The sequence below is a fragment of the Malurus melanocephalus genome, unplaced genomic scaffold, assembly GCF_030028575.1.
Source record: "Malurus melanocephalus ecotype Western Australia unplaced genomic scaffold, MMel_1.1 scaffold_40, whole genome shotgun sequence".
Lineage (NCBI taxonomy): Eukaryota > Metazoa > Chordata > Aves > Passeriformes > Maluridae > Malurus > Malurus melanocephalus.
In genome coordinates, this window is record NW_026623272.1 from 1,161,481 (window position 1) to 1,177,560 (window position 16,080).

Below are 16,080 nucleotides of genomic sequence, written 5' to 3' on the forward strand. Positions count from 1 at the left end.
ACTGCTCAAATTTGATTACAAACGTAACTTTCTAAGAAAAAAGCTATTTCAAGAAGGAGCCTGTGCTAATAAAGATCAGGAAGATTATCCACAAAGTTATAAAAGTTAAATTTTGGAATGTCATTTCTATCCCAACACTTTCATGATGGAATGGTCTTTTTGCAGCCTATCAAGTAACATTTCAGTTTATAAACAAGTGCAGATCTACATTTGGCTTTGCTTCCTATGAATCTAAGAAAGAAAACACTACAGTATTCATATACACAATGGCTTCCATGGCATTGGCTTCAGATGACAGGTATGATTTGCCACTGGAAGATCCTATTAAGAAAAAACTTAAACAATAGAAGCTTTAAAGGCTTTCCAAAATGACCAAAAGGTGTTACAAATCATCAGTTACAAACTATACTACCTCTAAGGGAAAGCAGCACACTGAAGATGTGCATGAAATCKTTTTCCACATTCAGRACTGTGAATATTATAAGAGCAAACTAACATCTCCACACATCTGAAGCAATTACAATATAAAAGTATTCTATTTAAATGCAAAAAGCAAAGCTTGTAACTTTGTAACGTTAAAACAGTTAAAATATCTGGTGTAGATTCAGTGTGTCCATTTTAAGAAGTCTCTTTACAGCATCTGAGGAACTATAATTAAAATGCTCTGTCTCTACATCAAAAATGTAACCCACTAAAAGGGCTTTGCAAGGATCCACTGTTCCAGTTCATAAAGGCCACAGAGTTGGAAGCACAGTAAGTCTAAAGAGGAAGAGGATGAAGAAGTTTTCAGAGAAACTGTGAAGTTTTTATGGATGTCGAGTCGTTAGCTTATCCGTTACTGGATTCCATCAGATATTCTCGTCTCCAGAGATCCAGGACACGTACGTGCAGACTGGCTGGCCACTGCTGTTCCATGTGACACTGAGATCTGTGACATATCTCTTCCTATGATCTCATTCACTATAAAAAAAGAAGAAATATTTAAAAGTGACAGTTTTTATGCTTTCCAAAAGGCAGAAGTCATCAGTATAACCCTTTTAAAAAGAAATACTTCCAGTGCTAAGCCTTGATGCTGTTACGTAACAGRAGATGAATGAGGAGCCTGGCTTCAGCAACAGTTAAACGAGAGGGGAAAAAAAAGGTCCTGCCATAATCCATGCTGGAGACTGCCTAAGCCCCTTGAAGAAAATAAGCACATGAGTATTCATGACAGGCAGGTAACTGAAAGGCACAGCACAGGTCAGTTTAATATAGATCCCCCACAGAACTCCTTCTGTTCAGGAGTGTTACAGGCACGACAAATAACCCTTAACAACTCCTGGATCTTTCAAGCTACTTACAGAACTTCCTCAGAACTTGGATTTGGGCTAATAGAATGTTACTTTCAAATGCTACATATCTATTAATGGGCCAGTTTTCTGAATATTTACAGGTCTGAAACCACAGTAACTAAATCTTATCAGTCAATTTTTCTATGATGATTTAGGATGGACTAATGTGCAGGTCAGTTTGTGTGTGCATGTCTGTCAACTTAGGCAAAGTTTATTCAACTTCCAGTATTTAAAACTGAGGAAAACCTCTGTGAATGTGACAAAGTAACCTAAGTTATCAAGAAATTACAATTTTGGAGTCTTACTCTAAATCCTAGATAATTGTTTGCAGGACAATCAAGCTTGGAAGATGACTAAAGTTATTTTAATGGCTAAGTGTAAAAGCAGTGTTAGAAACATCTATTTTACARAAATGGACCTTGATAATGTTATCAAAGAAAACTGAATAACATTCTACATGGAGATGAAAAATACCACATTAAACAATAATGACAAATCCCACAAAAATATTGGATTATAACCAAAATCTAAATTATTATTTCACTGTTAGAGGCAGTACTGTTGTTTTCCAGGACTGATTGGCAGTAAGTTACAATATCTCTTACTCAGCAAGACCTTGAATATGCTGAATTATACAGGCTTTAWCTTAATCTTTGGCATGAGTTTGCTTGGACCTTCTATGAACAGGCATTTAATGGGATCTTTTTGTTGACTAAGGACCATTCTTATGTTCAGAATATTTTGTTCTGCTAATAAGCTGCTTCTATTGAATATCACAATGGATTTGGAACCCAGGCTTTTGCTACTTTGCTCTCCATTGAGTAACTTTACAGAACAGTGTTCATGCACTCACCACCCTTCTTAATGCTTCCTTAATTTTCCATAGCAGGATTTAGCTTCCTACTAACCATTCCTGTCAGGTCGAAGCATAACAAAATCGATCTACAGGTGGTGGAAATTGTTCTTTGTTTTGATAGCACTGCCTGAGCACTGCCCTTTATGGTAGCAGGATCRTAACTGGTTTTGAAAGTATTAATATTGTGAATATGCTGAAGTCTGTGTAATTTACATAAAATCCAACTCTGAAAAAAGGTTTTGTCTGTATTCTTTTAATTTGCTTGGGAAAACTTTAAAACCACCTCCTGTCCCAGACCTGTGTGTAAGGTCTCAGCACCTCAAGGAGGTGTTGGTTATCTAAGAGTTGATCCCATGCAATGGTTTTCTCCTGCATGAATGCAAAGACAGCTGTTAGACACAGCCCAAAGGTTCAAACAGCTCACACAAGCTATGGAAACACCAATTCCCTCAAGCACTGCAAGATTTGCAATTTGTTTCAATTAAAAAAAAACTGTCATTCAATGAACTTAACTGCACTACTACACTGAAAATGATGTGACTGCAGGGACAGCACTTTCCCAACTATTTTTATTAGGCCAATACAATGCAGAAGTAAACATCTGCCAAAAAATCTCCAAGACTTTTTTATTTTTGAAACAAAATACAGATGATCATTTATAAGAACTGTGCAGTTCTGTCAGGACATTCATTAGCTTGCTCTAAGGACCTCCAACAGCTCTATCTACTGAACACAGCTGAACAGTAGCTTTGTGCAACTCAAGTATCCCAGCTGTTCAGYACTGCTAAAATTTTCATGAGTGGTACAATAAAAACATTAAAAATAACTTTTTGGTATTCAGTATTTTGAAACTATTAGACAGTTACTTCTCTTAAGTTTTGATGGCTGACCTGTATCTGTACTAGCACCATTAGCACAAACTGGTCTATCCTGCATTGTTTTGTAGTTCCTACAGTTTAACTGAACAGCAYATAGGCATTGGCACTTCATTTTCCATAAAACACATGGCACTGAATACAATAGCTGGTCACTTGGGGTTATATTTAGCAAACTTCTCCATAAGTAATTATAGAGAGTATCAGAGTTACAGGTTAGTTTGTGTTGCTTTTTTCTAAATAATAATTGATTTATTTATAAGCTGTTTTGTAGATCAGTACTTTTGTTTTTGCAACATTTTTAGYGTGTGGTGAATACATATTTATCTGATTTCCATTAGGAACATCTACCATTTCTTAGGCACATGCAGGACTATGTCTTCACTCCAACAGAGAATCCTAGTGGAGAAGTCTTACTTGTCCCAATGACTTTGTAAGAATTGCYAATTTATAAACCCAACCAATATTCAAGCACACTTTAAAAAAAGTAAATATGTAAATAAGTTCTGCCACAGCACCTTGCAGGCCTCGATAAAGGCCRAAATGCTTTTCCTGCTGTGTCCAAGGCCAAGGTATTTTTTCACAGACCTTGGCCTCCCAACTAACACATCTTCCTATTTCATACTTTCCAGGAATGTCCATTTCAGCTGTCTGGAACTCTGTATCCAACAAATGGAATGGGGGAGCCTGCAGACTCCAGAAGATTATCATTGATTGGATGAGGTACAGATGATGGTAAAAATAAATGCTTCAAAGAAAGCAGAACTTGTAGAGGGCAGCTCAAATCAGTCTCAATCTTTCATGGCACAATAATATTCATAATACCAGCATCATAAGAACTTGTCTTTTTGATGGGGAATGGTATAAATTAAAGCAGTTTCAATGTAAATCATGTAGTTGGTAAGAAGAGATAAAATCCTGCACAGAAATCTACAAGGCTGAAGGTGAAATCATACAGCATTTCCCTTTTTGTATTAAGTCTAAACCAGAAATCCGAAAGTCACTATTTGAATGCATAACATGCCACCTTCTTCCACTGAGGGGCAAGCACACAACATGCAGTASTCTGTGACTAAAACTGAAAACTTAATTCATAAGCATAAATACARTTTTCTGGAATATTGKCTAACAAAACTCAAGTTCTTCAAGTGACAAATTGGGAGAGGAAAYAAATTTCAACAATTCTGAGAAAGAGCCTGAGCTTGTCCTACTACTGATGCTTTACAAACAAAAGAAAATTTCTTTACTTTTAAATAAAAACTTTATCCCACATCTCCTAGTTTTGACTGTGGGCTACTCTGTCCTAAAAACATCTGATAAAGATTTTGTATTCCCTTTTGCTTAACCTTAAAAGCAATCCCATTAGCAACTAGACACTGGGAAAGCAGCATGCATGGCTCTGTAAAGCCTTTTTTTKATACAATTTCCTTTCTTCTGCATAATTTTGCAAGGGAAGGCTGCAGAGCTTGTTTGGGATTCAGTAATACAGCTCTCAAAGATGTTTTTCACATTCTCTGTGCTCTGTCTGCCAGGTTCATGTGTGTTGTGTAGCTTGTACTTCTGCTGCTTCTTTGGAGAGAGCCAATGTCATTACTTTAGATGGAGGTAAATAGTTTTGCAAGTAGGACCTTGACTTTTCAGTCCACTGCTCCCTCCAGTTAAATCCCTGCCTGTTTGTGGTACCTGTTGTGYCAGGTGTTGACTGCTAATCCCACAGCCTGGACCTCTACTCACCCCTCAAATCATGAGGAATCTGAAAAATCTTACACACTTAATCATTAGAGGCCTTGCTAATATTTAGTAGTCATTTGGTACCTACTGATACCTAAAATCATTCTGGATGATCAGTGTCAACTGTGTGGAAGACATCAAAAGTGTTACAAAATGTTTTCTGTGCTAACACTGCAGGTCACTAATCCTGAAATAATGACCAGACCAGATGGAAAGAGGGGTGCTGTGTACACATGTGGCATATTCCTCCATACAACACTGATAACTGCACTTTGAAATTATATGACACAGATAAAATTGTGACACAGCTTTTTTTTTTTTTTTTAAGATTTGGTTGTGAAATGGAAATGATTTTAACTATTTTTCTCTGTCTATTTAATTGACCTCTTTGGCAGTTTTCCCAGATTTCAGCTGTTACTTTATTTGCAATAGTTTCACCTTTTCCTCTCTTAGTATTTATCTAGAATGTAAGCTGGCTGGCAAATTTATACTAACAGTTAAAAATAGACTATACAGGACAGAAGTTAACTTGGTGGGGAAATAGTCTGCTAMAGAAAGATCAGACTGGCCTGGTCAATACTGGCAATACTGCAATATTGCATTGCAAACCTTTCCATTATTATTTTGTTTGTTTGTTCTTCCCCCTCTGTGCCGCATTGAAAAAGGAACAACACACTGCATTATGAAAGCAGCAAATATCAGATGGAAGTTCCAGCCTACAAAATCAAAAATAGTGAAAGTGAAGCAACATCCTAACATCAATATGGATGGGWCAGAGTAGAAGTAGCTCTGACTTTTGGATCTGCTGTCAAGCTGCCGAATAAGAGCAACCACTTATTCTGTTTTACTGGGTTCTTCCCATGGTTTTCATTTCCCACTGTGCTCTGTGTGCCTGTCTGCAGTCCCTGCTCACTGCACAAGTGGATGCAGCCGAAGGTCTGAGGCCGAGGGCTTTGCCTCTGGGGCACTGAAGGCTTGCACTGGACAGCTGATAAAGCCACAGCTCCAGCTGCCTGTGCCCGACAGCCAGACTGGTAAGGATGAGCTCTTCTAACTTTGCAATTTGCAAGCCAGAGTTTTCAGATAAACTAAAATTAGGTTGAACAGCTCAGCCATTTGTGCAGTGAGTGACACCCAGAGCTGTGGGCGCTGATCTTATCAGCTGTTCCAGTACTGACCAACCCCTCCAGAGAAATTCCCACCTACAGAAAGGGATCYATATTCCATGATTTGAATAGAACAAAGCTCTTGTGTTATGAAGCATGACATCTCGTCATGAAAGCTGGTGCTTCTAATAATAAATCMCTGAGAATTTTGAGTAAATTTAAAAAAAAAAAATCAAAACCCAACTATGAATTTAGAATAATAACATCTCTTAAGGTGTTTTTAAGGTGTTTGAAGTTCTAATATCAAAAGTAAAGACATAATCTTTTTTAATCAAATGCCAACCAAGTACCAGCATGCTTCTGAACTGCTCTGCATTTAACTTCCCCTCTCACTGTGCTAAAAGACAAACCTTTTGTAATGGAACATGAAGAAAGATAGACGTATATCTAAGTATATATATTTTATGTGAGAATGTAAGAAAAGGAAATACCTGAACCTACAGGCCTTTCAGGGAATAATGCAACTAACCCCTTTTTCCTTGCAGGAAGCTGCTAATCTACAATATGCAGCTATACTTTTTTACAGGACAAACAAATCMATTTAATAGGCAGTTACCAGGCATTTTAGGTTTTTTTAAGTCAAAAATACTGCCTAGAAACCTCCACGGAGAACCCATTCAGGTTTCAGACCACTAAGTTTGTAGCGGGCAAGAGCAGAGACGTATGGAAATCACAAGGATGCTTCCCCAGGGAAGCCTGCCTCCAAAATGTGTTTTTCTCAGGGAATTCCTCAGTTAGAGACAGTACCTTTTGCACCAAATGATCCCATTTGGATTTTTCTCCCTGTGGTCTTTTAAGGTATGTGTAAAACTCTGTCTACTGCAACATTCTGTGACAGCAGATTCCAAAGCTTAACTACCTATACTCATAGGTAGTTCATACTTTTTAGATGTGCTGAACTTGCCCAGGATTACTTGGTGGTTTCTTTCCAGGAAGTATCTTCCATTACCTTTTCTGTGCTCCCCCTTTATCTTATTATACTTGGTATTTTCTCCTCATTCCTTTCTCTGACTGCAGAGTTGTAGCAGATCCAATTCATCTAATTTTTTTCTGGCATCAGGGACAAAATGCAGGCACAAAACAGATCTATTGAGTAGCATTTTCTTAGTCTTTGCTATTCTCTAGACATTCCTAGTGTTTATTCACCCTTTCAAGACTACTTTTAACAATACTGAGAAAACTTTCATGGAATCGTCCATTTTAAATTCAAGACAGCTTTAAATAAGAATAGATAACAGAGAGGATGTCATTTTAAGTATGATGAGTGCAGGTTTTATTCTTTCCCTCACTCTAATTTCCACTTCTTCTTTAACTGATTTTCTTTAATCACAAGATATTCCTGAAGAGGATTCTAGACACTTTTTGRTTTTCACCCTTCTGAATAGCTGAGCAGCAGCAGTGCCACATTTACCCAGGCCCTACATCAGGTTACACATTACAGTTGATAGTTAGCTATTGCTTAYACTTTCAGACACGGTCAGTATCTGCTCTGAAACCTTTTTACTCCCACCTTATTGTAACAATGCAGGAACAAAGAACCCWGATCTCTTTTAGCTGGTTCAAAGAAATCCTTTATTTTCAAAAAGCTGTGCCTTTTTATACACTGACCTTTCCCGGGCTAAACATCGATTGGCCTTTTGCCCCACAGAGCCGCCACCCACAAACCTTCTTATCCAATCACAGCTCTGGTTGGGCGGGGTCTGTGGGCTCTGTTAACCAATCACAGCCTGACACACCAGGCTGTCACATGTCAAGCACACAGGGCACTCCCTGGTCTCATGAGCTTCGGCTCCAACCCTTTTCCAAACTGAGATTTAATGGGGTCAACAGGATCGAACAGAAGCTCGTTCTGTAAGGCCTTTCCTTAACCCCAACCCCTTATCTTGAGACAGGTCCTGCAAAATCCTCAAAGGATTCTGGGCATGAGAATCTCTAGTYCCTCAACTGTCAACATCAATACACAAAACTTTCTAAGATCACTTATCTAATTTTAACTGATTTTTCACCTGTTGGTCACGTTTGCCACTTAGTTTAATAATTTTTAGGTTCTCTTTTCTGCATTTGAAAGCAGCTTCTAGTCACTTTCACTGAAAAATAATTGCACACCGAATACGAACTTCCATAAATAGTCTGTAGACTGCTTGCAACTAYTTGACCCTTCTGACCACCTATTAGATCTTCAGAAGCTTGACTGTTTTCCTACAGTTTGTCTTTTCAAGTTTTACACAGCCTGTASTGCTGAAACTGCTATAGAACAAAATGAAGATTTTTTTCAAGCAGTTTCTGTACGCTCTTTTCGACCAAATAAAGAGATATTTTCCCTTGTGGGCTCTCCTAAACGCTTGGTACGCCCTGAAGCAGTCATCACACTTATCCCTTCTACAAAGGATGACTCAAGTATTCCATTGGTTATTTCCTGCCTTTGTAGATGCTCTGATCTCCTGCACAGTCACAGTTGCTCTCCAGCATTATAATTTAGAAGCTGTGCTCTTCCTAATTTAAGCCTCAAAGTTGCCTCTGTAAGAATTCTGTACTAGCAGTGGATACARTTAGGCTGTCTGATTTGACACTAAGCATTCTTCAAGATACAAAACCATCCTAATTTCTTGTGTAAACCTCTCTCCTGTATTAATACCACACTATGCCAAATACATAAAATACCCATTATTTTAATTGCTAAAAATGCCATGTTTCTCTAGYGCATTTGTCACATGCTAACATTTATGYGTAAATTTGTTTCTCTGCAGAACTGAGTTTCTGTTCATGTACCCTTTTCTTTCAAAAGGGACCTGTCAATGTACTTTTCACARGCCTAAGTTTGGGTGTTTCCACCCTGTGTGTTATTTCCTTGTTGATGATACTGGTATTTGGGTTTTTTTCATTATTAACCTGAATTTTCATTTTTCAAGAACTCCTGCTCTTCAGCAATTATTCTGAACCTACCAGATTCTGAGTTGCACAGGATATAGTGTAGAACACTGAAATAATCTAAGTTATAACTTGTATTTTATTAATTGGTTTGCTATTTCAAGACATAGGAATGTCAGCTTGGTGTTCAATCCTTTCCCTGGCTTTGCCATTCCAAATAAGCCCTACTTACCATACTAAKAACATTTTGATATGTAAGAAAGCAGAGCCAAGTTTCTTGGAAGGTGGCAAAAGACCAGTGTGATTTATTTCAGTTTCACAGGCAAACTTAAGATCAGTCTACACACTAATTGTGTGAAAGTTTTAAGAAGAGCTTGGTTATTTTACTGTTACCAAATCTATCATACATTTACAGGTATTATCCTTTAAAATCTATGGAGAAAGTRGAACTTGTTATAAGTGTTTATGATATATTTGTATATGTATATATTGAAAAAAAAAGGCACAGTGTAGTTCTTTGACATTTTAGGCATGTTTGTAATAAAGTAAAAACCACTGAAGTCTAAAAACAAACACGACCAATACACCATGCAACAATTTCTGATATCATTAGTATTTAGAAGAGTCATAGTGCATAATAATCTTGCTTAGATGTGAAATAAAGAAGCTGAAATAATAAATCCAGATGTTCTTTCCCAAATATAGTGCACATTCAACTCTAAATCTAGTTATGAACCTGTATTCCTAATACTTAGACTGGTGGTGCACACCACTGTATTCCATCTATTTCAATTGACATTGCTTCATCTTTTTAAAACAGAGAAACATTCCAAATTTCTCAGTTAACTGATCTGGCCACTCTTSTACCTTGCCCATATTTGGCCATATCCTCTTCTGCTGTTTTACTAGATTCTACAGCACTCAGGAAGTTCTGTGGCAGCTCTGTACACTTTCAGTGGGGATTTTACTGAATGAGTATACACCTGGTTCGCAAATGCTGAATTTCCAACTATTTCRGAATACACAGGTGTTCAGTTATAGCAATATTTCAGTATTACACAGTGCTTTTCACTTGCAGCTCTTAAAACTCTTAAAACACTTTCCCCTTTCCTTTGTGCTCCAATTTCAAACATTGAAGCATTTCAGTAAGCAGACTCACCCTCTAGATTTTCCACATAGGAGTTGGACATGAGTGCTGAATGTTGAGTCCATTTCTCTGTTGAACCTGATGGCTGGTATTCCAGGTCAGAGATAAAACTGTCTGTGTCAGAGAAGAAGACAGACATAACTACTGACTGGACTAAACCAAGAAGTTACAGTTCACTCAACCAGGAAGTGATTTTCATTTTTCTTTTAATAGCACTAAATTTAAATACCCGGTTTTATTCACGACGGCTGCGTATGTGACATAAGTAACTATTTATAARTTATCAGAGTGCCTATTCAAAACAGTACCACTTATCTTGTACATKTAGATACTTTTCAGTTAGCACCCAGAGCCATAAAGGTAATGGTTAATATTTCTGGATGTCTGCCTAGCTGTATCATCATKAATTTACACTACTTACTTTTGATTTTAGTATTTATGTTGGATTAGAACATTCCTCCTGCAGTTTTTGCTATCTGCTTTACTTACTGTGGTCAAATTAGAAGTGCTCGTGGCCCTTGAGAGCAACTCCAGCGTAGCCAAAGGAGTCCTAGCACACAAACCCATTCCTGCCATTGTCCCTCTCCCCCAAACTGGAGCCGTTGCTGTTCCCAGCTGTTTGCCTGTGCCCCGCACACTTTCCCAAGGCACCGCTCCGTAGTCAGGCCACGGACAGTTCCGAGGGGCAGAGCACCAACTGTTACCGTGGCACAGGTGGCTCCCTAAGACCAGGGCCATGTGACAAACCCTGCAGGTAGTGCAGAGCTGCATTTCATGGAACTGCTTTTCCTAGAGGAAAAATCAATGTCACATAGTATATTCATTACTTTAACCAACAATTGTGTGTTTATTCAGTTTGGACGAGTGGCTTTGCAGTGCTTACAACAGGATTGGATTTGAGTTCTTCTCTTCCCCAAGACAGGGTTGCAAGTTTAGTAAATTAGGCTTTAACACAATTAACAAAATTACCCTGGACGCTGGCTAATTTGTGTCTTCTGGATAGAGGCACACACTTGCTTTTGTCAACATGGTTTCCAAGCCCTGCTTAGGGATGACTCTTGAGAGAACAATGGAATCTACTCTTACTTCCTCCTGAAATTCAAGCAGCTCAAATTACCTCTTTCGTGACTTCTTATGCTTAATTGTTCCAAGTGTAAAGTTACGAGTGTTTAAATGGGAAGTGGAAAGCATTATCTGGGTTTCAATGAAAATGTCTGCTGCCATTGTTAACTAAAGGAGTAAATTAAGGACAAATTCTTGTCAAATAATAGGAGATAAGAACAGAACATTCTCTCCCATCAATTATGTTTGAAACAGCAAGAAACTGATATTTAAATAAAGATCTAATGGATCCAGGGAGATAGGAAAGAAACTGCTTCGTGATGAAACAAATTAATTTTTACCACCTCTTTAAAAAGGTGAAGCTTTCAAAACTCCAAACAACAAACACTGTAAAAAGCCTCCAGAGAGAACAGTGGAGTTCATTAGCTCATAAAGCAACAGCCTCYGTACCATAAAGACAGCACAGCTTATGCAGTAAGGATTCTATGTCACCCTGGCAGGGAAATACAATTCTGAGCAATTTTTCTAATTAGTTTTATACTCTAGCAAGATCCTGAGGCTCTCGCGTGCGCTACCAAAGCTGCTGCCAGCGGTGAGTGTTTGCTTTTATCAATCCCTGACAATTGTGTCATGCACAGCACACACAGCGTCTGCAGCCAGCACCTTCTGGGACAGAGCATGCATTGCCCTCGGGAACACACTGCTTCTTGTCTGGGAAATGTGGSACATAAAGCAACAGCCTTTCCAAGTGTGTGATACAACAGAAATATTTTGTTCAASACACACACACGTTAGGCAGAACTTGAGGTACCAGAAAAATAAATACATTTAAAACACCTTTCTATTTTGTAATTTCCTATACATTTGAGAAGGCTTTTTACTTCCTTAAGCACTACTAAAATGCATTCTGTAACCAAAGAATATAAAGCCAAAAAGAAAACTAYTCAGTCAAAACAAAAATCTAGAAAAATGACACCCAGTAGATTGGTTTAACTGATCAAAAATTAATGCCTTTTTGAATTATCACTTTGTCCTGATTTAGTCTTTAAGTAAAGAAAGGTTAAGAAAAGCTTTAAACCCTCTATTATCAGTACCTGGTTTGGGTCAAAGCAAGAAGTCAACCTAAACCAGGAGTTCTATTATGGATACAGGCAGACCAAAGAGCTCCTGGAGTCATCCGATTTGGTTTTCAGGATGTCTTCCTGCAGGAGTCCAGTAACTTCCTGGTTTTGTAGCACTATCAGATTAGAAGTTTAGCCTGTGTATCCTTTACTGCTGYTTAACTGAAGCAGGATGTGTGGGCTGTGGGACATAACCTAGAAGATGTACTGGTTTTAGAAAAGTAGATCTCCCAAAATATTTTAGAGTGCATGACTGCCTGCAGTGTTCATTCAGTGAGTAGCACAGAGCAGAGTTTTTWATATGCTTTTCAAAAAGAAGCTTGATGCAATTTGTGTGTTTTAGAGGACAGCCRAGTGATTTGCTCTCTTGACAGAGGCAACCAGGATCAGCAAACCTCAAAGAGCATTACAGACTGCAGCACACACTTCCTCAGACATACACCATCTTCTGTCAGTTCCAGACAGAAAYCTACCGGCTGAATTTATGTGAAGAATCCCTGCAACTACGTCACATTGCTYAGTGCAGTATATTTAGCCTGCTTTTGACTCCACATGACCAGCAAGTAATACAGTGTCAACTTTCCCTAACAGAAAAAAAAAAAGAAAAAGAAGCTGCCAGGCTATAATTAACCCTCAGTCTGCTGTGCTGGAGCAGCGAGCTGATTGTGCTGGTTTGAGATCAAACCAGTCACRCATCACACCATGCTGACAACCCTTAATGCATAGCATTGCACCTTTGCTCACTGCTCCACCCTTCAGCATTTAAATTACTGCTCATTCTGGATCTTTATTTTGTTYATAACACACATTTCTCAAAGTAAATTTCTATTCTCTTTCAATACATTTCAGGTTCTGCCTTTTCACCTCAACATCTCACTGCAGGACTGCTTTGTACTACGGTCTCAAACTGCTTGACAATACAGATTTTATAATCACAATACTGAGGAGGAGTTTGAACACAACTTGACTAAACAATTAATACTAGTATAGTTTTCAGAATGCCTTTTTTAGGGGGATTGTTCTGAGGTACAATCCATTCCAGGTACAATGTAGGTTACAGTCCTTAGCCTTACTAGGCACAYTGCAAGGTACAACATTTTGTTCTGTATGCAGGAGACACCTTTGATTTGAGAGTGTATCTCAAATTTGAGCTGCTCTCCTCCATACTACACCAGACTCCARCATTCAATATTTTCTGTGCTTCTGCAGACCTTCAATGGCAGGATGCTGCCTTAATTAACATTGATCTGTTAATGAGTAAGTTTTAAATATAGACAGAAATACAAAATATAGTCTTTCTCCAATACTTTCTTACAAGCCACTACTTTGACTCGCCAGAAATTAAGCTGAAGTTACAGTAAAAAAAGCTGCCTGCAAAGATGTAAAAGCCATCTAGCCAAAATCAGAATAATCTGAGCTTCTCAGCAAGAGAATTTACCAGCTACAGAGTTACTAAAATGAATTAATGCTACTGGCTTAGCATTCTACATGGAATGCGTCTGACAAAGCAGACTTATTGCTTTATAYACACAAAGTGCTTAGGGGATTTCTAGTTATGATTTATAGTAAATGCACATACTGGACTTTCTAATCTCCAGCTTTATGTAATGGAGATGCAATGAGCCACAAAATGTAAGAGGATTAGTAGAAGGTCATCCTGATTTGCTGAATACAGCCAAACATAATACCTTAAAAATGGTTAAACACAGGTGTACATGTTAGAAATCTCCTCACTGTAGAAAGCTATGAAATCCAAGATAAACTCTCTCCTAAACTGCAAACCACAAAAGATTTGAGATCAACAGTATTAGAGCAGTTTTAAATCTAAAACTTGAGAGTGGGAATAGGTAAACCACAACATCAGGAGAACTTTTTAAAAATAGAGGAGGTAGAAATTAATAAGGCCTCATCATATAACCAGACTGAGTCTAACTYTGAGTAGTTTTTCTTTCAAGTGGGGAAGAAATTTTATTAGATGAGTGTGCAGCAGAGCACAGTATGGATGATGGATATGGGAAAGAACAGAAATGACCAGCTGCCTGTTTGCTGTCACTTCAGCAGCCTTGTTTACATCTATTTGCAGCCCTRAACATTCCACTGTCTGTCCAGGGAAATGTTAACCTGAGGTGCTGGCCAGAGGGCTGACTTGCTGAAAGATGTTAAAAGGGGAAAAAGGTCCAACACATCAGGGTTGGGGGAAAAACTAAGGAGGACAAATAAAAGTACAAGAAGCTGTTCTTACTTAATTCTACCCTGAAAGTTTAGGAGCTTGTGCAGCCTGACTTGCAAAAACCTAAGCAGAAAAGAGTTTTTCAGAATACTTTTGAGGTAGTAGCATACAATATGACTCTAAATTTGTGTTATGTTTCAAATACTTTTTGGAATATAATTTGAATTTCATATCTCTGTGTCCTCATGTATTTTGATCCCTTGTTTCAAGTGAATTAGAAAGTGTTTCCTGTAGGAAGCAATGATGGGAAGAGGGGAAACAAAACACAAAAGCAAATTAAAGGTGGAAATTAAAAAAAGTCTAAGGATATCAACAAGATCCTGCTGAAAAAAAAGATGATGAAGAGTCATACAAACTTCAGTATAGGGGGAAAAAAGGACAGAAGTGTCCTTTGTGCAGACAGGCAGGGGCAGAATCTGCCATAACATTGTGTGCCCTGTGTTCAGTCACAGTCTGAGCTGAGTCCAGGGAAAAGGAATACAACAAAACTTAAAGATTCTCCATCTGGTCATTGGCAAACACCTTGGATTTGCAGGGAAGCTGGAAAAGTGTTTCACTTTCCAGCAGATGCTGGATCAAGACTAATCCAGATGCTCCTGGCTCAAGCACTGATGGATGAAGCARTTTTGTATTACATACTGGATTTGGAGGGTTTTTGGTGTGTTTTTAAGAAAACACCTGAATGCTGGCTGAAGAGGCAGTAATATTCACTTCTAGGGGTCTTATTTAAATGAATTTGTGTAACTATTATCCAGACTGCCACTTCTGGAGSTGGGATGGGAGTTTCCCAGTTATGTGACATTTTTTTGGCTGCGATTTTGTTTTTAAAGATTTTTAAATCATATTCTGTCAAGCTACACAATAATTCTGGGATTAACTTTCTCTTGGGGTAGCACTTCTAWACTACACTGAAATTTTGTAAAATATTTATTGAAGTATTTTCTATTCTTGGCAAAGAAAATACCTATTATTTTAATTTTGAAACAGTGGACATTACTTAAAAGAAAGAAGATAATTCACGGTCTCAGAGTTTTTTGTTTAAGACTACTGATTTAAATATTTAAGACCACTAATCCAGACATGATTTAAAGAATTTTCAATTGCCTTTGCCTTAGCACTTTATTTTGAGAGGTTTATTGGTAACCCTCAAAAACCTATTTTCCAACTAAGCAGAGCTTTCAGGTTTGATGTATTAGCTGGGAGAACATACTGTATCAACACTAATTTTATGTATGTAATTATGTTTGGATTTTTTTCCTTAATTGTTATAATGTTATTGTGGAATAACCTATTTGCTATTTGTGCCTGGCTCTATTTGTAGAGAAACTAAAATTGAATTATACATGGAAGAGAAATTTTAAAATTATTTTTTAAACCAGAGGAATATCCTAAATAAATTATTGAAAAAAAGTTCTTGCTAAACATGTTTTTTTCCCTTAAAACTGATTACGCAGAGGAAGTATTCATTCACATTGAGGGAACCGAGCATCTTTGCTTCTTGTCACTGTGCCCTTCCCGACTTTTGGAACAGCAGGTTTCATGCTCGGCATCTGATTTGTATTTGCAGATTGGAAATGCAAACAAGCCCCAAATCCAAACCCCAGGAAATCACTGCACAGTGACAACATAGAAGGGAAAGGCAAGAATCTGCTCACTAACCCAGTGCTGCTGCCAAGGTCTAGTTCAGCATTGA

The 16,080-nt window shown here is 38.0% G+C and overlaps 1 protein-coding gene across 2 annotated transcripts in view; it reads right to left on the reverse strand.

Moving 5' to 3' along the window:
* Nucleotides 1-572: 572 nt before the first annotated feature.
* NFATC3 (nuclear factor of activated T cells 3) overlaps nt 573-16,080 on the reverse strand; it is a 60,022-nt gene continuing 44,514 nt past the window's right edge. The window contains exons 10-11 of one of the 2 annotated variants that reach the window (XM_057364612.1): nt 9,987-10,088; nt 573-960 (exon numbers count right to left, since the gene is read on the reverse strand). In XM_057364612.1, the coding sequence (XP_057220595.1) occupies nt 836-960; nt 9,987-10,088 (227 nt within the window). In that variant the 3' untranslated portion in view covers nt 573-835. The remainder of the gene's footprint in view (nt 961-9,986; nt 10,089-16,080) is intronic. The other variant, XM_057364613.1, reaches the window with a different exon arrangement.